The 21,827-nt window shown below is 38.2% G+C and overlaps 1 protein-coding gene across 1 annotated transcript; it reads right to left on the bottom strand.

The window, feature by feature from the left end:
- Positions 1-718: 718 nt before the first annotated feature.
- DDX4 (DEAD-box helicase 4) lies at positions 719-21,516 on the bottom strand. The gene is made up of 19 exons (XM_088520605.1): positions 21,445-21,516; positions 20,097-20,163; positions 17,840-17,911; positions 16,511-16,582; positions 16,045-16,131; positions 15,634-15,717; positions 13,875-13,916; positions 13,020-13,061; positions 12,907-12,945; positions 11,459-11,601; positions 10,299-10,451; positions 9,545-9,699; positions 8,424-8,553; positions 7,364-7,530; positions 6,087-6,232; positions 5,240-5,339; positions 3,893-4,163; positions 3,641-3,748; positions 719-1,011 (listed from the first exon to the last, which is right to left on the bottom strand). Exons 1-19 carry the CDS (start codon positions 21,514-21,516, stop codon positions 931-933), a joined length of 2,031 nt encoding a protein of 676 aa, XP_088376731.1. The 3' UTR covers positions 719-930.
- Positions 21,517-21,827: the final 311 nt, after the last annotated feature.

Genomic DNA, 21,827 nt, shown 5'->3' with positions numbered 1-21,827 from the left:
CCCTGGAAAACACTCAGAGCAAGCAACTTTAAAATATCAAAACAAAGCTGACAATATCTGTTTACCTCATACAGCTTCTAGGAAGTCTAGGTAAGTGTTCTGGACAGTTCAACCAAGCTTTTCAGGAGAAGAGATACAAGAACAGCCTGTATGCTTGTCAAAGGCAAAAATATTACTTGTATGCAACACAGTGCTGCATCCTTCTCAAAGACAGCTCTGTACAAGCATCAAATTCACCTAAGTTGTGGATGTGGATGTAGCCACTGAATTTTAGTCCCATATGGAAAAACCTTAATATACACAGGAGTTCATGAAGCTGCCATAACATAGGTCTTTTGGTACTTTTCTTGTGGAAACAAACCACCAATACAAAACATGATCCTCAAGCATTTATTAAATAAGAGTTTACAAGAAGCTAAACAGTACCTTAAGATAAGCTATCTCATCATTTGGTACTAATTTTATAACTGACCTATAGAAATAGGAAGAGACATAAAGTTTAGGTGAGCCCTTTACACAAAGGCCTTCCCCAAAACAGGCATTCACAACACTATTCTCCCATGCAAAACGTTGATAACCAAGTGATAATTTCAGCAAATGTATTTTCCACTTACAAAAACAGGGATGAAGTTTCACATCTTTACAGCAACATTATAAGCTGGCAAGTACCAACAAACTCTTACTGAAAATTAACACTAAAATGTGTGAAGTGTGTTCTAAAAATGGCTTTGCCCTCTTACATGCAGCGACAGTGACAAGGTTCATCATAACTGAGCATGCATACATTGTCAGAGGCATTATGATACCAGCTAGCATTCCAACATTTAATGTTCTGTAAGTGTTCCATAAAGCTCAACAATAGGGTACAGTAATTGCAACAGATCATTTAAAGCACAATAGAAAACAATTTATTTTGGTACTAAATGAGTTTTAATCCCATGACTCAAATGCACTTGCAGTGTATGATGGTCTCATTCCTCCTGGATTGGGACTGCCTCTGCCTTCATAATTCTAGGAAATAATAGATAATAGTTTAGAATCAATTTATAACATCCACATTCAATCCTTTAACAGACTTGCTAAACATCATTAGATCATCATATTTTAGAGAAGAGGCTTTTAGCAAGCTCTACACATAAGGTTCATATCTTCACTCAAAATTACTGCAATTTTACCAGCCTCACATTTTATCAGGTGAAAGAATAACCTTTCTTTAGGTTGTCAGAGACTTCTGTTCAAATTCAAGCTTATTCTCTTATCCAAAAGAAAAGTTAAGTACAGCTTTGTTGAAAAACCTTCTTTTTCCACATAAGAATCGCTGTTTGCAATACTTTCCACAATCCATTTGAAAAAAAAAAAAAAAAAAAAAAAAAAAAAAAAAGATTTGAATCCAGTGACCTACAGCATTGTTAGTAAATAACAGATCTGCCATTCAGAAAGACCTAGACAGGATAGAGAGCTGGGCAAACAGGAACCTCATGAGATTCAACAAGGACTAGTGCCAGGTGTCCCTGCTGGAGCAGGGGGGTTGGACTAGATGAGGTCTCTAGAGGTCTCTTCCAAGCTTAGGCATTCTGTGATTCTGTGAAATCCCTCATTCAAACTCACTATTATAAAATGGGGTTTTAAGCCATGAGTTTGAAAAAAACTTGGGGAAAATTTGCTTTCTCCCTCAGTAAAGCCTGATTAGGAACCCACAGTTTGTTAGATCATTATCTTCAGGAGGTCTCAAAAGTCAGTAGAAGCAGCACCACCACCAACAGGAGAGAACAAGTTATTTCATTTGGCCCTTGCCCTAAGCATTAAGATTTAAAAGCATTTGCAACAGTTTTGGGCACATCCGCCACAGCTAAACTGAGAAAGAACTGCGTCCTTTTCAAGAAGTTAAAAGTTTAGTTATGTCACCAGCTGTAAAGAAAAACAAAGCTTTAAAGACTGGAGTTGCAAGCAATCATTTTCTGAAGTTCTCTAATTAGGATTTAATTAGAAGCAAAGTTCCTATTTCTGAAGACTATGAAGAGAGGGAAGGAGAAGTCAAGCTATTAGAGAAAGAATTTGATGATCTCCAACTCAACATTCATGTACAAGACATATGACTAAAAACTGCATTCCCAAGACATTACAAAAAAATTTTCCCTTGAAACTTTCTGTTCAGAAGTCAGTGATCAAGAGTCACAGTCAGATTTTGTAATTTGGAAGTCAAGGACAGACTCAGCCCTATAAGTCACCTACTTCATTATGTGCTGGCAGACTAAACTTGCAAAAACCAGAGATTAGTTTTGCGGGCCATCCAGAGCCAAAGGCTGAGGAGATCCAGCTTTGGAAGCAGTCTAAATAAAAAGCATCCTTGAATAGTAATGTATAAAAGTCTACTGACATAAGTGCTGCTAGAAATAACACTTCAACATCAAGAAGAAAACAAAAGCCGAAGTTGGTAACTGAGGTCTCTTGGGTACATGAAGACCCTGAGGTGTGTGGGTCAGCTCTGATTAGGGTGGTCAGACAGGCAGATGCACTCAAAACACGCAGTACTTTTCCTCAATTACAATGAAGACTTAAACATGAGAAACCTCAAGCTTCAGAAGCTATATGAGCAAGACAGGCAGCAGTACTTATTTCCCCTATAGACCCTACGTAGGGTTACATCTAGAATGCAAGTGACAATTCTCAGAACCAAGGGCTTAAAAAGAGGCTTTTAATGAAGTCATCAAAACCCAAGTAGACAGAAGCAAGGGATATCACACACAATAAAACACTAAACAAAGGCTCAAAGATGCCCAGCATCAAACCTCCAAGGCACCAGTGCACATCTTAATGGATTCCTTAAAGGAAACCTTTTCAGCTCCACATGGAAACCAGTGGGACTCACTATCAAGACCAATTTGAGCAAGAAAAAAAACTACTCCCTTTCCTGTAAGGTGACATATCATAAGTGTCAGTTATTTTCAATAGCAGCAATTTTAAAAAAGTCTTCACAGAGTAGCAAAGACCAGCAACCCCTTTGAACAAAGGTGGGAAAAAAGACAAATTTCATAAACCTCTCTCCCATGGCTGCGTAAAGGGTCTCTTCTCCAAAGAGGCCTACGGATAATCTTTTGGCTTCCTTTGCTTGATTAAATCCAGCCAGCTACTGGAAAAATACTAATATTTTATTGATTTGATATAGTTAGTATAACAAAGGGGATCTTCAGTCACTGCTCCCCCAAAGCTGAATTTTGTGTTTTTCGTGTTCGATTTAATTTTTGCTCAGCAATCAACACAAGGGACCAAAACACTGAAATGGAAAATATGTTTTGCAATAAGTGCTTATCAGTTCTCCCTCAGTTCCTTCATAAATAATCTGCTTAGAGGAAAGGCACAAGATCTGCAGAACTACATCTTTTAGTGTTTGTTTGCAAAAACCTTTTTTCCCCCAGAGTAATTCTTGACACTGCACATCGATATTAATACAGATAATAATGCTATATTGGAGATTTCAGGCAAAGTAGTTATCCAAAGTTTGTTTCAGAAATACCCTGAACAATTTCAAGATGCACAACTAAGGTGACAGAAATAGTTTCGGTAGTACTAATTTAAATGTATAGAGCTAAACATGCATTTACAGTAACACAAAATTTGAGAAGCCACTAAACCTACTTACTGTTCGGGTATCAACTGATTTAAAGATGTTTCCCCTTGGGATGCTAAAACTGGTTTCAGAAACACTGAAAGCCATTTCTTCTAGCCAAACTGGAACCTCCTGCTGGGCCTGCATAATTAGAAAAGGGAATTTAGAGACCTTCACTACTATCAATTTGGAATTCTGCAAGCATACCAAAGTTGAATTAACTACTTGGTACATTAAAATCCTCACAAAAACAGAAGAACGACATATGGAGGATTCCATACTTACATCTGAAAGCACTTTAACTAGAGATTGGGCAAGGTGGCCATCAGAATTGTTATCGAAGAAAGAAATGGCTCGGCCTGTATTTCCACAACGTCCTGTTCGTCCAATTCGGTGCACATACTCTTCAATGGTGGGGGGGAGATCAAAGTTAATAACATGCTGAACATTTTCAATATCCAGGCCTCTTGCTGCCACTGACGTTGCCACAAGAACAGGGCATTTTCCAGATCGAAAATCCCGAAGAGCTACTTCTCTCTCTCTCTGTTCTCTAGCTCTAAAAAGAAAACAGAGTTAGAAAACATACCCTAGAAAAGTCTGAAACACTAAGACGCAAGCTGAAAAGCAAGAAAAATTCACATACATAAATAGCCCTTGCAAAAGTGCCTTGTTAGGACAGTCTTAATAGAATTGAAAAAAAACAAAAAAAAAAAAAAAAAAAAAAAAAGAAAATGAGAGAAGGCATCAGGACTTCAAGGATGCAAGTTAATTCCATGCTTTAAAGGACACATTCAGATATACTTACAAAGAATGCTCCATCACAGATATACCTTTGAATTAACTTTCAGTATCAAGGCAGCAATAACTTAATGCAACTACAGAAGACAGTTACGTATCACATCCTCCCTTAAGGACAGGCTACTTATTTGCTGATAGCTTCTTCATGCCACAGTTACTTAGTAATTTTATGCTTTGTAGTAGAGACCAAGAGCAGCAAAGGTGAAATCTACTTTTTCTTCTTGTAGAGGACATTTATCAGACATTCCAAAAAGTCTCTTTCAAGCTCTTCAGTAGTGGCCAGTGACAGGATGACAGGAAATGGACAAAGCAGATGGTGCTTGAACACATGAAAACACTATTGTGAGAGTGGTTGTGCACTGGAACAGGCTGTGCAAAAAGGCTGTGGAATCTCCAACTGACACATGGTTCTGGGCAACCTGCCCTAGCTGACCAGGTTTGAGCAAGGAGGCGGACCAGATGATCTACAGGGATTCCATCCAACCTAAAAGATCTCCAAGCAGGAGATCTTACAAACACCAAAGGTGGCCTTGACACCCTTTTCCACAGCTTAGGAGGTGGTTCTTTATCTTGAAGTTCATAAACTTACCAATCAATCATAAAACCAAATGAACAGAGAGGCCTTAAGGCAACAGAGACTTTGCATCATGGACCATACAGATACACACTCGGCAAGTACCAAGTAAAAACTGGCCTTTGGAAACACTACATTCTCAGTTGGGAGAACCTACTAAGGATTGCAAGGCCAGCTAAATCACACAGATGTGGCCAATCGCGAGGAAAACTACTTACAATAAATAGTAAGAAGTGACTTTCCCATAAAAAAACACTTACCCATGGATGCTAGTGGCTGGTATTTTTTCTTGACAAAGAAAGGCTGCAATGAAGTCAGTTTTTTTCTTTGTATCCACAAATACCATGGTTCGTTCACAACCTGTGTTAAACAAAAGTTCAGGCCTACAGCAGTTTGAAACCTAATGCATTTTCACTATTAACTACAATTCCTATGTATGAGGATGGCAGTTAACATTATGTCAGAACTGGTTTAGGGTAAGGTATGATTATGATTTTGTGCCTGCATTAAGCATATTCAATACATTAATTTCTAAATCAATACAGAAGCCTAGATAAAGACTATTGCATTATGTCTCTCCTCAGTAAAGGAAAGAAATGCTAAGTCTGAGCTAAAGTCTGAGCTGAAATGCTAAGTCTGAGCTAAGTCCCAGGATGCAACCTACTTCTGCAGCAGATGGCTCAAAGTGACAAGCTGTTTTGGAGCAGCGAGCAGCAAGACAGTCTGAACTCCAAGCCACTTGCCAGTTTTCACACTTAAATCCTAAGATACATTCAGAGAAAAACTAGAAGTAAAAACAAACTACAGACAATACTATAGAGTAATTACTAACTGACCATTTAGAGAAAATCACTACCTGGGCAGCTTGTTTGCTATTAGTCAGTATAGTTGAGACTTTGGCAACTGCCATTTGTAGCACAAACATGTTTAAAAACTTCCAAGTTAGTTTAGAATAGCAGCATCCCCTGGAGAGCGCTCCAAGCGATAATTTGAACAAGATCTATATTGCACCTAATAGAATGCAGTTATGACTATAAGCAGCAAGAGCAAGGTTTAAAGTAAGGATTTCATCTATCCTGGAAGATGATTAGTAATAAAGAAAGTTACCTGTGCTTTGTAGAATTTCTAGCAGTTTCTCCCTCTTGGAATATTGAGCCACCTTAAGAATACTTTGCTGAACATCACTGCAGGCTCCGCCAGCATGTCCAACAACAACAAATAAATACTCAGTTTTCAAAAATTCACCAGCCAGCCTTAAAGAGAAACAAAATTGAGCAATTTCAAGTTTATCATGAATCTCATTTTGTAAGATTTAATCAATTTTGTTAACAACCACAACAATTATTTATTTTACTCCTCACAAGGCAGTGAACATGCTTTTAGTGCTTTACATTTTTAAAAATGTTAAGTTGGTATTCTTTTCTAAAAAATGCCACAAAAAATCCCACACAGTACAAAGGTAAACAGAAAAATGACTTCCTTGCAGCTTTTTTCCTAGCCATCTCACAAGAACTAGACATATATACATGAAGTAAAACAGCATTCTAACACACATACTCACAGTGACTGAGATGTTAGGGAGCTGCAGGAGAGAATCCTACCAAAAGTCCAAAAATCAAAACTTACTTTATACTTTTATATAAAGGACAGCATGATCCTAACTGTTCAACAGAAGCACTTCTCTAAATCATAATCACTCACATAGCATGAATCTAAGTTCCACTTATTCTGAACAGATGCTACTGGCAGAAGTCAGGTTCTACCTCAATAATAGTTTGTTCAGATAGTGTTTCTCTTTAGTTATCCCTTATGCAGGTGACCTTTTCTGACACAAGTTTGCCAGAATAGGCAACTCTTATCAATGCCTTATAATACTCAAGAGGTAGTGAACTGAACTTAGCAACACAGAATGGGCTTAATATTCAGCATACACAAAGCAGCTGACACTGCAGGGAAAACAAAAACAAGAGAGCAAAAACCCCACAGAATTAAGTGCAAGCTGCCGACAAAGTTTTAGAAGAACAATAGCAAGCAAATTAAACATTGTTAGTCTTGGGAGATTGAGGTTTTTTTAATGTGCTCAGTCTTAACACCTGACTAGATAGTAAGATCTCACTGAGAAACAGTCCTAAATTGAAAGCAAAAGTAAGTTTAACTCTTCAGAAACTAGGTAAAAAACAAAACAGGAAAGGACCACCACCAACTCCTTTTATTGAAAGACATGGAGACAAAACTGTTCATTTATTCATACATGAGCTACAACTTTTCAGTATTTTTAGTAAATTTATAATCTTCTGAACAAACAGCCATTTTAACCCTTCAGATCACTATTTCTTAATATACGCGTATATCTTCAGACATAATTCTACCTTTACTCTACCTACCTCTGAACTTCTTCAGGAAAAGTAGCACTAAACATCAGGGTCTGACGCTTGTCCTTTGGTGGCATGCTTGGAAAAGAAATTAGCTTCTTCATCTCTACACCAAAACCCATATCAAGCATACGGTCTGCTTCATCTAGCACCAAGTATTTCACTTTATTCAGACCAATCTGTAGATATTTCAGTGAAAGAAAAAAAAAATAGTTCATAGACATTGAAACTTCCAGAACGGGCTAACTGACAAAATCCAACTTTCACTATTTCTAGTGAAAGTCTAAATTATTCACAGTTAAAGCCTTTATTTTCCTGAGGCATGCTTTGTTTACATCCCATCCCATTTTTCTTTTCTTTAAAAGAAAAAAAAAAAAAAAAAAAAAAAAAAACACACCACACACACACCATATGTTTACACTAATTATGACAGCATGCTTAGAGCAAAGGGCTTCAGAAGTGGATTCTTCAGTGTAAATCAGGGTGAGGCCTACTACAGATCAATTACCATTAAAATTCAGGCATAACTCCAAAATAGATATACAGATGTTATCTCCCTTCTCACCATCACACACTATCATATTGTTCTGATAGAAGTAATGGCAGAAGGCACATTGGAGGACAACCTTACCCCTTCTTCACTGCTGATAAAGGGTGGTACTTTAACTGAAGCAGCCAAGTAACTAAGCAGCTACCGTAGCAAAACCAAGAAACCTTGTGAAATTTAGAATATTTTCCCCACAACGAGTAGGAAAACATGTACCATTATTCAATACTCTAAAATTTCATCTCCAAGGATACTGCAGTCATTCTCATACAAATAATTTTCCATTGCCCTCAAAAGAAACAGGAAAGATCTAGACTCGATTTCAAATGCTTTATGGTATTTGGATATCTCAAGAAGATCTTACATGTAGTTTAAGCGCATAAATAAATGTCACATACTGACAGGTTTTCTTTTGCTTCTTGTCAGGTTTCTACCCCTACATTCTTCAAAGCTTATAGAAGAACACCAGTATGTAGGCAAAAGGCTATGAGCATTTATGAAATTTGGACTTAATTAAGACCTTACCTTTTCTTTTCCAATGAGGTCCATAAGCCTTCCTGGTGTGGCACATAATATGTTACAGCCTTGCATCACCTGACGAATTGAATGACCTGTTTGTGTTCCTCCATAGATCACAACAGGCCTTATGCAAGTCCTAGGTATAGAAAGACATTTCAATTATGTATAGCTGGCTTTGTTTTGTTTTTGAAGCCTCAAAACACACAGGAAACATTTATCATGAACTAACTTGTTTAGCTTAAGCAGTTTAACTCCATGCAACATAGCTTACAAGCAAAAGCAATAGCCAAACACCTAATGTAACCTCAGTGAAAGTTCACATCAGGTTACATAGAGGATGTGTCTTTGTTAAGGAACATACTCCATCTCCAGCACTAGACTATAAACAAACTCATCCCAACACTAGTCGGTGTAGCACACTTCCTAAGGACATCAGATATTAAATATAGCTACCTCAGATTTTCTTCTATATAGACAAGCTCTACTAGCAAGTACTTCATGCACTTGAACAGATACAGGAGTTTCTTTATAATCTCCTGTGAAAGATTCCACTTGCATGCTAGGTAGGAGTTACATATTCACATCCAAACCAGTTATTCTTGATGCTAATCATTTCAACTTCACATGCAACAACAATGAATCAGATATATCTGGTGGATTTTTACCCAGTAACTGAAACTTCCAAGTTCGTTTTTGGCCATGAGCGAAGACTCCAGATTTGCTTGTTTGAGCACTGAAATATTTTTGATAGGACTACAGCAGTTACCATAAAGCACCACAGAAAGTGAAACCACTATACATATCCTCTTCCCAACCCAAAGATAAAAATAAAAATACAGTTAAATTATGCAAGACAAGTTAGACTTACATCATTCTTGTTTTCCTCAAAGATTACAGCTCAAGTTTAGGATTTCTCCTCTCCTCCTCTCTCCAAGCAATGTCATAAAATAAGAGTTTAAATCCCCAGTCATATATTTAAAAAGCTACTAACTGCTATCGCTTCAATTCAAATGCTTGTAGTCAGCTGTCACTTGCACAAAGAAGTTTTTGATAGTATTTGTGAAATGATAAAAGCACTGCTGACTAAGGCCAAATAAGCAGTCTCAGGCAAAGGCACAAACACTTACCCATACACAAATTTCCTTGCTTCTAGGAAGATCTGGTTTATCAATTCTCTAGTTGGGGCTACAATTATACATTCTGGTTCTTGCAGTTCTTTAAAGGAACTGGCAGTTATGCCATCTCTCATCATATGGGCCACAATTGGTAGCAGAAAAGCTGCCTGAAGAGGAAGCATCAATATATGAGCTATTTAAAATGATTTCATTAGTTAGAGATTGTATTTGTGTATATCAGTTCAACAGGTGAAAACAAGTATCACTTCAAGTTACTGTACCACAATTACCACAGTACCACCTAAAAACCACAGATCTGATTCAGATCAGATCACATTGCTCCTGTCCTCCTGCATTAGAGCATGAGAGGGTGTTTATGACCACTTTATGCTTTTAGGTCAGCTTCAGAATGATATTCAAAAGCTGGTATAAGTGTTGAATTGTTAAGTTCTTTCTAATCAACAGCTCCCACCACAACATGTCTCTACCACTACTCATTCTGTGTAAGTAGTCCTAAGACTGGCCTGTTGAATCAAGCCACCAGTTCACTGAAACATTTTAGCAAGAGAAATTCATCCCAACAGCATAACTATCCATCCAGCTTTCACAATTGTGCATAATACTACACCTGTCTAAAGAATTAGCATTCAGAGAAATGACAGAATTGCACAATGCCTCACAGCAGAGGAACGCTTAACTGGAAATTCAGAGTTCTAAAACTAAGGTCACATTTTAGGTATGTGCCAACACTTCAGAAATAGCTTACAGTTTTTCCTGATCCTGTTTGGGCACATGCCATTAAATCCCGTCCTGCAAGTATAATAGGAATACTGTACTTCTGCACTGGAGTAAGTTTAGAGTATCCAGCTTTAGCAATGTTCCTATTTAAAGTCTGACTGAGGTTAGCTTCTTCAAAAGTCTGTAAGAAGAAAAATATTTTAAAATGCATAGCCACACTTATGTTAAACAAGCTTAAAAAAAAAATGAGCTGGTTACCATAATGGATAGACATCTAAAAACTACAAAGCAGTAATTTTTAGGGGACTCCCATTAATCTCCCTTGATAGCTGCAATTTCTATAGTAAAAGCCCCGAAGTTTTCCTCAACCATGCCACTCAAGTTGCCTGTTAAGATGCAAGACCTTCAGCTGGTCTTCTTAGGTTTTAGAGAAAAGTGTACAAAAGCCATGTAATACATCTTGATTTAAGCAGGTAAGCCCAAATCATGGGGTCTTATGAAAAGAAATTCTGCATTTTTTTCATGTACATCTGCTCTTAGCTTCTCAAGTGATATGGTTGCTTGGGGAAGCTATACCACTGTCACTGAGAGGGAAAGACTACACAACAAAACCAGTTTAACCTCGGTAGAAAAATCATTTAGAAGGAAAGCAAGGGGAAAAATCTCTGCATATTAGCTTCACTCAGGGTGGTGCTATCACTCCCTCCTTTTTTCCCCCCATACACCCCCAAAAGGAGGCTTTTTGAAATGGTCATCTGGGATGACTAAAACTTATAAAAATCTCCAGAAGCAAAGTTACATATTCTTTTTAAGCAATAGGCTGTACCTACAGAAAACAGAACCACAAGTTACTTCATGCAGACTATTCCAACAAACGCTAATTTAAGCTCTTAAAGAGCCTCCAATAACAGACTTAAACATGAGGACTGTCCGAGATCTTCATTTTAAGATGCAAGATAACGGTCCTTAAACTGTGTAAAGGATGTTATTTTCTGTCAATACAGGTTTGCTTTTTTCTTGGCCGTTTCTGTAGTTTGTAAGTATCTTTTGAATTCAAGTTTGTATTTTTCACATCTCCTTCCAATACCATATTCTCCATAGCATTCAAAGCCTTTCATGTTTTCATTAGCAGTGAATACTGGTCTTAGAACACTCAACACAACCCCAAAGATGAACAAATTCACTAACCAGTATTGCTGCTGGAGGATCAAGCCCTGATACTTCAACAACATTTTGGTCATATTTGTCAAAATTAATTCCTGTCTGATAATGTGCAAAGATGGATTCTTCATCATTGGGTGGGGGTGGGGGCACATAAGTCACCTTCGGACCTTAAGAACACAAGCAAGTTTATGAGCAAGACAAAGGAAAACAGAACAATTTCATATCAGGAGCTGAACTTCAGCTCAGTTGAACACCACTTCGACTTGTCTCCACTTCTAGAGAAGAAAGACCTCTCATACATGAACTTCATTCAAATTTATTTCTATACTACTAGCTCTAATCAAGTGCAGGTATAAAGTCACTCTTGTAAATCCTTCATTTCTCACAATTGCTCAGTGACATTATACCAAAGAGCCACTTATAGAAGTTAGGGCTCTGCCTTATAAAATATGCAGAAAACAATTCTACCAAAGGATCATAGAATGATAGAATGCTTAAGGTTGGAAGGGACCTCCAAAGGTCACCTAGTCCAACCACCCCAGAGCACATGGCACAGGACTGCATCCAAGCGGGTTTGGAAGATCTCCAGAGAAGGAGACTCCACAGCCTCTCTGGGCAGCCTGTTCCAGTGCTCTGTCACCCTCACTGTTAAGAAATTTTTCTTTAAGTTCCTGTAGAACTTTTGATGCTTCAGTTCCCTTCACCTTTATGCAATAATTTAATCATTTATTAGTATACAAGGATATGATTTTGTCCATGACAGCACATTTATGACCTTCTATGTTTGTAAGATATTTTTCATGCTGTAAGTCTCAAAGTTTAAGTTAACTATTTGATGTTTAAAGGAAAGCAACAGAAGCAGTTTTAGAGGTAACTCAAAATGAGGAGGAATCATGAATGACTCTCACAAGAGTCAGTTCACTATTTGTCCTTTTACATTGCAATAGAAAGAGAAAAGCAATACAAATCCAGACTCATTTATTAAAAGCATTCCAGATAAATAAACATTCTATTAGACCATCTCAATAGTATTTTCAATATGTACTATAAAGTCAATACATCTTTTAAACTGAGCCCCTGCATATAGGCATCATTCTACTCTTTACTAGTAAATCTATCAAACACATTTTCCAAAACTTCCAAAAATTTTAAACAGAATATTGACACAAAGAATTAATTGCTCTTAAAAGTTTGCTTTAGTACATAATCACTTACATGCTTGCATTACTAATTTATTTCAAATGATTGCGTCTCAACTTGATGAGCACTACCTTTAAAAGGAAGCCACTAACAAAAGAGTTTCTTTATTTCTATAGCCACCCATTGCAAAGAGTCATACATCCTTATTTAGGTGATAGCAACCACAGTATTGCTCAGTGATTTAAAGGTTTACAGAATTTAAACATGTAACAGTAATTGTTTGGCAATTAATATTAAACCAAAGTATTTTAAGATGTTTAGGTACATCTTACCTGCATCACCACCTGCTTCACCACCAGACTTCCAGGAACCTTAAGCAAGAGAACATTCTCTCAGTTATAAGGAAAGAAAAATTGTGATGTTACTCATAAAGGAAGCTACTTACTTCTTCCAGAACCTATTTCTTCATCCTGTCCTTTGTAACCTCCTGTTAAAAAAAGTTCCAAAATTAATTGTTTCTAGAGAAATCCTCATTTGATGCAAATTCTACACAAAAACCTTAATAAAAAAATAGAAGCACTTAGAAAACTGATCAGCAGATCCAAGTACAGCTGCAGATGAGCAGAAATATTTAGGTTAGCAGTAGTCAAAAGGCCAGAAGACAAAGACATGTTTGTGTTCTAAAGGTTCAAGAGACAAGAGCAGACCTGGCAGTAAAAATGTAAAGGAATTAACTCCAGCATCTTGCTGACAACTGCACAGACCAGATGCTGATCTATATTTGATCCATAGCACAGAAGTCTTCTATATCTGTTTGACTGTATTTTGAAGATGACCACTTAAGAGCTGTATAAAATGAGTTTTACCTAACAAGTGATAAGAGCTCTTCTATATCAAGTCACAGCAGATATAGTTGCCTATAATTAGCCAAGGCCAGTCTCGAGAGAGAGAGAAAAAAAAAAAAAAAGAAGGCATTTAAGATGAAACTAAGACCACAAAAAAAGGAAATTTTACACCTTGTTAACCCCAAAGCATGTTTTTCTGGAGCTAATCAACAAGAAAATCATACATGCCTATAGTTACAACAGTTTAATTTTAAGAACCAGTCCACTATCGCACAAAGTCAAGAGATGCTTGTTTTATGCTATCTGTACAGACAGATTTTGAATAACTAAAAGGCCATAAAAGTCACCATCATCATGGTAACTAAGAGGCAAGTATTTAAGCCAGAAAAAGGAGCGTATCGTGTTATTTCAAGAGCCACACATCTTGTAAAAAATCACACCATGAATATTCTGACCTTGGCATCCAGACATTCTGCTTCCATAGCTTTCACTATCACCTGAGAAAACAGAGACATTTATTCTTAAAAACTGCTGTAGCTCCTCACTACCACATGTAGAAGTTTTATTACTAAAACTGATCTATTAGGCAGCATTTTTAGAATCCCTTTTCAAATCTTTATCTTACAATAGTCAATGCTTTTTCTATTTTAGGTATCACTGCCAGCCTCCATCTACTCCATGCAGGAAGCTGCACTTTCTCCTAAATGCACCAGCATTTAAAAAAAAGGAATAGGAGAAGGGCAGCTTTCATTCCCTAAAAAAATCAAAATGCTGATTTAGTTAACTGCACACGCTAGTTCTGTAGAGGTAGCCAGTATAGTAACTTGGACCATCAACGTCCTGTTGAGCAGTGATAGTCTTAGGCAACATTGTGAAAGCAGTTTTATTAAGGTGGTGACATATAATCAAGGTGCAAAACTGTACACAATTGCTTTAAGACTTGTTTTTCCAGCAAAAGATGGAAAACACAGCATCTCTAATATGCAAAAAAGCAGAAGCATTTTAAAAAGCCAAGGCTACCTGCATTAACCACACAATCTCTAGTAGAATAGCTTGATCACTACTCAGAGGAGGGCAAATAGACAGAAGAACCTATGACAGTTTGCTCTGCTGCCCAACTATGGCACACAGCTGCTGCAACTTCAAGTGCTGAGCACAGCACAGTTCTTTTCATCATATTCAGAGACATCCCCTGCCTTACTGTAAAGGGTCATATTTCCTATGCAGCAAACTAAGAATCATCTTGTCACATGTCAGCCTCTGTACAGTCTGGGCTACCTACTGCCTACAAAAGTCCTTATTGGTCATTAAGTACGAATACACATCAATTGTGGGGGAAAAAATGAATGGTTATGCTATACTAAGGATACAGTACATACAAGTGAATATTATTACCATGTTGCCTCTCTAAATAGAGGCTTGAGTTTCTAAAACCATGATCTGAACAAAGTTTGGTTTCTTCAGATCAAATTTCAACTAAATCACATATATGCAAATTGTATATCCTTAAGACGAAGGACATCACTGAAAACAGATGCTAATTACTGTGAAGTAATTTTTCACTGTAGAAAAACACAGATATCACAAAACGTCCTTCAGAGAGCCTCAGTTATGAACTATTCTTCTAGTTGGATGTTATTTCTAGTCTGAACTTGAAGCAATGAATATTATGCATTAGGTAGCATAATATACAGACTGCAAGTTAAAGTAGCATCCATGGCAAAAGATAGGATTATGATGGAAAACTTGGCAGATAGAAAGTCATTAGAATAAAATCATCAGGAAGACCTGGCCTCAAGCAATACAGCTTGTTATAAGCCCGGACCAATCTACAATATGGCCTTCTGTAGGGTGAGGGAGTGAAGAGGGAAGCTAGAGGAGATCTATAATGACAACTTCAAAATTAAGCAAGTTCATAAAAACTTGTTTCAAACTATCTAGCACCTTTGCTTCTTTCTGCATTGACCAGTCCAGAAACACCAAGAAAATCACAGAAGACAACAGCTTTGAAAATACAATTATCAAAATTTCTTTAAGATATAAAAATACCTAGTGTGTGTATGCAAGCAAGACACCTAACATTTGCAATAGACCGCTTACTTCAGGCAAGAACAATCAAGCTAATAACATTTAGTGAAACTAAGTGTAAAGATATTATATAATGAATCAGCAATGATGAAATCAAAAAGGTTTTCCTTAAAAAAAAAGTCTCACCTGCAAGCCCTCCAAGTGTTCTTCTCTCTCTAGAGCCAAGAAAACCACCAGGTGGAGCTCTGCCTCTCTGTTCATTTCTAGTATCTGTAAGTAATATGCAGTGTCATTGATACTGTGTCTAAATTTGTGTATAAAATATTATGAAATACCACTCTCAAAACTATTACCATTTATTTCCAGTAAACTTGACAATGCAACAGCCCCAAGAGGTCCTTTATAAATGTTATATATGCAGTATTATTCCCAGCAACAGTATTTGGGAAAGCAGCAGTCTATGTTCAATCACACAACTACAAAATAAGAGATACTTCATGGCTTACACCTTCTACACTTCTAGTTCTCAGAGAACAACCAACCTGAAAGCAACAATTAAGTGTATACTTTTTCATAGAAGAGTCTATAAACACTTACTCTGATTTTGTCCAAAGCCTCCAGAAGTGCCTCTAAAACCAACTTTTTGTGTACTGGGACCATCTATGCTGTTCCTTTCTTGAAAGCCTGCGGTTCATCAAAACACAACACTTGAGTTTGCTTGGCATTAGTTATTTTCTCATATGCAACATACATAAATACAAATATTCAGCTGCCTTTTTTACTATATTATCAAAGACATCAGAAAAAACATCTCCTTCCAAGGTAAATGGCATCAAAAGCAGAGGTCAGCAAAATGCACTAGCTTTAGATTTAGAGCCCTGCCTTCATAGCAAATAGAGGGATATTTTGTGCAATCGAAACTAAGGGGTTATACTCAATGACTAAATTAAGCATAAATATAATTGGTATTTGTCTCGAATTTATAAACATTAGTTCATCTCTGATACAAGACTGAATAGTAAATGCAAAAGTCACTAGAATTACAGATACTGCATATAGCTACCTCTGTTTCCAAAACTCCTTCCACTTCCAAATCTTACTGGCTGATCCTCTCTGTTCAGAGATTCGTTAGTATCTACAGTTAGAGAGAGAAAACAAACAAACAAACAAACCTTAACTACCTTTTGTAGCAGATTTTTTTAATCAACATATACAGAATCATTCAGGTTAGTGTGGACCTCAGGTGGTCTCCAGTCTGACCTCCCACTCCTAGCACAGCCAATGCAATACTCAAGACAAGGTGATCACAGCTTGGTGCAGTGATACCTCGAAAGCTCCCAGAGATTCAGGCCACACACTCTCTAAGCCACTGCACCGTTCCACCACAGGACTGTCTCCCAAGGAGAAAGGTGTTTCCCTTAAATCAAGAAATGTTCAGACTGGATATAACTTGCATTCATTTCTCTCATTCACATCCTTTGAAACTCCATGAAAAGCCTGGCTCCATATTCTTGAAATCCTGCTCATTTGTACAGGAAGGCTGAAGTCCCCTGATCAATCTTCTCCCGGCTGAACAAGCTCTGTTCCCTCAGCCTCCCAAGGCAAGTAGTCCTGGCATGCCAGGAGCTCCCTGGTAGCCCTCTCCAGAAATTTATTCACTGCAGCAATGCGTTTTCTTTATTGGTGACCCCAATTCTACATGGTCTAACAAGCAGCAATTAGAGGACAGCCATTTCCCTTGATGTTTAGCAGGGCCCTACAGACTACTAACGCTCACCACTGCCAGTGCACACTGCTGCCTCATGCTTAACAAGGCTACTCTCAATCAGCCCCCTTCCCATATTTGTATCGCTCTCATCCTTCATGCCCTTTTCAGATAGCAGAGCTACTCTGCACCAGCTAGCATTCACAGAATACAATTCACACATAGTAAATCCATGGTAACTATTCCAGCCACCACCTTTTACATTCCCAGAAAGAACAGCCTCTGCAAACACAGTAAGCTATAACAGTTTGCTTCATCTCCTATTTAGTGGTTATATTATTGTACTAGTGCTATGCCTAGAATAGTATGCAATAATAGAATAGAATAGCATAGAATAGAATAGTATGCAATTATACCAGTTAAGATTAAAGCATACTTGCTATTATAAATCAGAACATCTTCAAAGAATAGTAAGAAGGATAATAAACTACATTTAACTCCACTGAAAGTTCAGCTAAATGCATTCATTACAGATTAGACTGGAACTGCACTACTATTGACAGTGTTATGCAAAATTTAAGTATATTTGGGTACCAGCAGCATGGTTCTCCATCCTAAATATCCTAAATGTAAAGCATAAAACTCAACTGCTCCCCAAAGCCACAAGAATTAACTATGTAATCCTACCTTTACTCCTAAAGCATCCTCCAACTCCAAAATCATCCTGCCTTTGCTGATTTTTGCGCCCTTCACCAGCACCTGGAAAAGAATAACCATGAGACACTCTGGATTTGGATTTTGCGACTCACAGCATCCTCAGACTAATACAAATGGACATGCTTGTAACACTACCTTGCTGCCACACACAGTGTTGAACTTCTACTTTATTAGTTTGAACACTGTTCAGAATGCATATTAATTGGAATCTTTCAGTAGGCAGTTTGATAATGCTGGTAAGTAAGATTCCTTTACAGAGCACTCAGTCATGTTTATAGCTAAAAAATAAGCAAAAATCTCACAAATTCATTACACTGATATTTTAAGGCTTTATCAGATGACAGGTTGGCTTCCCCTTGACCAAATTTGCCCTTAAAGAGGTAAGGACTTTTCCCACCGTTTCCATTCCTAACCAGTTCTTATTCCATGACTCCTTTTCCACTTGAGATTTTCACACCTTGAGCACACCTAGTTAATTCAACATTCAGAGTTTTTAAAAGCACAGAGTACTTCAGTAACACATCTGCTTTGAGAGTTCCTGCACCTTGTCCAAGTGTCTAGCTTCTTTCATAAGTAGAGCTAGAGAAAAAAAACAGAGTTTTATAGGCACCTAACAAGAATGACTCAGCTCTTTCCAAGTGATTGTAGCGAAATCTGATGCGCTTAGCACACACACCAAAACACCTGAAGCCCATACTGCACTGTTACTTTCCAGGCAGCCTACTGAGACTGGCAGAAGTAACTAAAACTATCATGTCGCTGTAGCTGTCTTTCACTTGTTGTATCCACTTACACCAGTTCTCATACCACTGAGAAGCTAGCTAGTCTTCCTAGGAAGCCTGGGGAAAGTACCACAGGTTAAGTGTTAATCTACCACTACATCATTTATCATTCTAAACTTACCAATTTTCAAGCATATACTAGGAATATTAAAGCAAAGTCTTGTTTTCACTCCACTTAAGTTAAAAATCTAGCATTGCGTACCTTGAACAATAGCTGTTAGATTTGCTTTGTTTTATGCACGTGCACTTTTTCTACTGTAACTAGAATTTAAAATCCTGATTTCTTTCATACCAGACACTGCAACCTGCAAATTCTGTGCATCCTAAAGAGCACTTCAGTATTTTTCAAAAGAGTATTAAAGGAGTATGAAACAATAAAGGTTCTTTCAGAACTGAAAATTCCTAATAGCCAGATTGTAGACAGAGTTTTGTTATCATGTAGCAGCAATACAGAGAATGTGATGCAAGTCAAACTAAAGCTTTATAAAACACTGATTTCAGAATGTCATTTTTAGCTTATGCTCATTATGATTTACACTGGAGAGCACTACTAGCAGCCACTGTTTCAAGGAAAAATAAAATGGAAGGTGACACTGCACACCCTAACTCTACTCATGGTACATATGTGAAACACATTAATTACATGATTAACAAAATAGTTATAAACTAAGCATGGTCTACAAGTGCAATCCAGATAGAAGCAGCAGCCGGGGGGCTTGATAAAAAACACACGCACCACAGTACACCAACTCCATCAAGAACTTCTTATCCCATTCCACAAACTATGTCAGTTCTAAGCAAAACCTGTTTCCTGATCTGAGGATAGTACAGCCACACAAAACATTGGCTAGGCAAATTACATTTAGTGGCAATACTAGCTTCACATAGTTAAAATAAAACTTCAGTTCAAGTTTATAAAGGCAACACTTACACTAAGAAAAGACTGCTTTAAGGAAAGCCTCACATCTAGTATCAGTGTATTATTTCATGAGTTTTTTTTTAAATACTGATAAAAGTTTCTGTTCAAAAAAAAATCATCTGAACTTCTCAGTCATCACAATTGTCAGATGTCCCTGCTATAACTGCACTCCACATATAATAGTTACTCATTTTTAATATTTGTGTACACGCAGTTGTGGAAACATGTTTGAACTGGGACACCTACTGACTTTCCTCTACAAGTTGAACTGAGCAAAGTTTTCCAGAGTAGGTAACTGCAGTAAACTGCAAAGACTGGTAAGAGTCAAAAATAAAGTCTATTCACTGTGTATCACCCACAAGATTGGTTATTGCTTAGAGCATGGGAATATATTAAAAAAAAAATCACAGAGTATGATAGTACTGCAGGCTTGTTTCATCTCCTAAAACATTCAAGTGATCAGCTACCCAAAAACACTGATTTAAAAACAAACAAAAAGCACACACACCAAATGCCTTACCAATACCTAAAGAGCCTATACTTTGATTGCAGTCAGACAAAAGGCCACTCGCTCTTCCAGAGAAGTCCATTTCCTACAACAGGAAAAAGGATACACCATCATCATAGTTCCAGAACACGCAAAATACACTCACATACCTGCAGCTGCTAAGGTTTTCACTTGATTGAAATCAGTGCCTTCTGCACTTTCTGAAGTGCATAGTCTTCCCAAAACTTTTCTGATATATGTGATACTATGAATACATACTCTTCACCACCTCATGTCACCACAAGCTGACACGGATTTAAGCAACCTTATCTTCTAAGATGTATGGAGGCATCAGCACAGCTAATTTGCTTAAAAATGTTTTAAGCCTTAAATGTAAAGCAAACATCACCCAAGAGACCATTAGAATGTTTCAAAATTGGTGTTTTTTCCCCTTCTCTCCTGAAAGGGCTACTAACCATTACAAGAAATTAAACTCAACTCAAGAAAACTATATGCAATAATTTGTTTTTTCATAACCTTACTTCTAGTTTCATACACATATTTGGATATATCCTTTGCCTCTCCTCATCCTCCCTGGTCCTCATAGTTGGATTTTAAGTGTGCCTACTAAAGCCAAGCATTCAATATAAAGGCTCATAAAATTTATCATAATTTCTTCTGTGATACTAATATTCAGTTACTGAGACTAGAAATAGCCAAGTATTTGTCTTTAGCAATCTCTCTTCTCATTCCTGTATTCTACTTTTTATTTCATGCTATTTCCATTTAGCTGCTATGTAAAAAATAGAAAATGTGAATAATAAAAAGGCTTAGGAGCTCAAAACTAGACCTGGCAGGAGACACCCAAGGCCATCTTTGCTCTGCCAACATCTACAGAGCTGAATTTAAAACATTCACACGTGCTGTGATGCTGCATACAGAAGAGCCCACATCAGACCAATATCTATGAGCCCCCTTTTCCAGTTCCAGTGTAAATGAGTTGAATTCACAAACACTGCATTTTAATAGTCCAACTCACTTAGTGCGGAAGGAGAAAAGAAAACAAAAGGGGGGGGGGCAAAAGAAAAAAAGAGAGTACAGACAGACTAGAGAAACAACAGATGTGCAGAACAGGAACAGTTCTACCTACTCTGCCCTCCGTAGAAAGATCTAGATAGAACCTGGTCAGAGATGAAAAAAACTATGTGCTCCCTCCATCCCCCCCAGATACTGGGCACTGCAGCTCGTTGGAGGAAGGACTTTGTCCTCCGACTACGTGAAGAGGTTGTTTAGTGCCTCGAGGCACGGAGCACCCCCCATCTCCGACACCCGCCCAGGGTCACGGGGAGAGGAAAGCAGCCACGTGCCGCGGGCACAGCCTCCTTACCAGCTCCTCGAAGGGCGGCACGGCGGGCGTGGCGCTGTCGCCGATCTCCGAGTCCCAGTCCTCCTGGCTCATGCTGCGTGCCCGGCCTGCCTGCAACCTATGGGAGAGGGGACGCCTCAGCACCCAACGCAACGGCTCGAAGAGACGCGCTGGGCCCTACCCAGCGCCGCGGTGGAGGGAGAAGCCCTAGGGCCGCCTGTGCGAAGAGCAGAAGCACGTAGCCAAGCCGCAGGAGCCCCGACCGGCACCTGGCACTCAGAGCAATGGCGCCTGATAACGGTGCCGCCACGTGCCGCGCGCGCCCCCCCCCGCGCCGCGCGCTCCTCCTCAGCCAATGAGGAGGCGTCGCCCCGTCCCGCGCGTGCGCTGTGGGCCGCCGTGAG

This window comes from Tinamus guttatus, unplaced genomic scaffold (assembly GCF_059628265.1).
Source record: "Tinamus guttatus ecotype Peru unplaced genomic scaffold, ASM5962826v1 Tinamus_guttatus_pri_ptg000094l, whole genome shotgun sequence".
In the NCBI taxonomy this organism is placed as follows: domain Eukaryota; kingdom Metazoa; phylum Chordata; class Aves; order Tinamiformes; family Tinamidae; genus Tinamus; species Tinamus guttatus.
The sequence above is the reverse complement of the archived record's forward strand: the minus strand, read 5'-3'. Positions and strand labels throughout refer to the sequence as shown.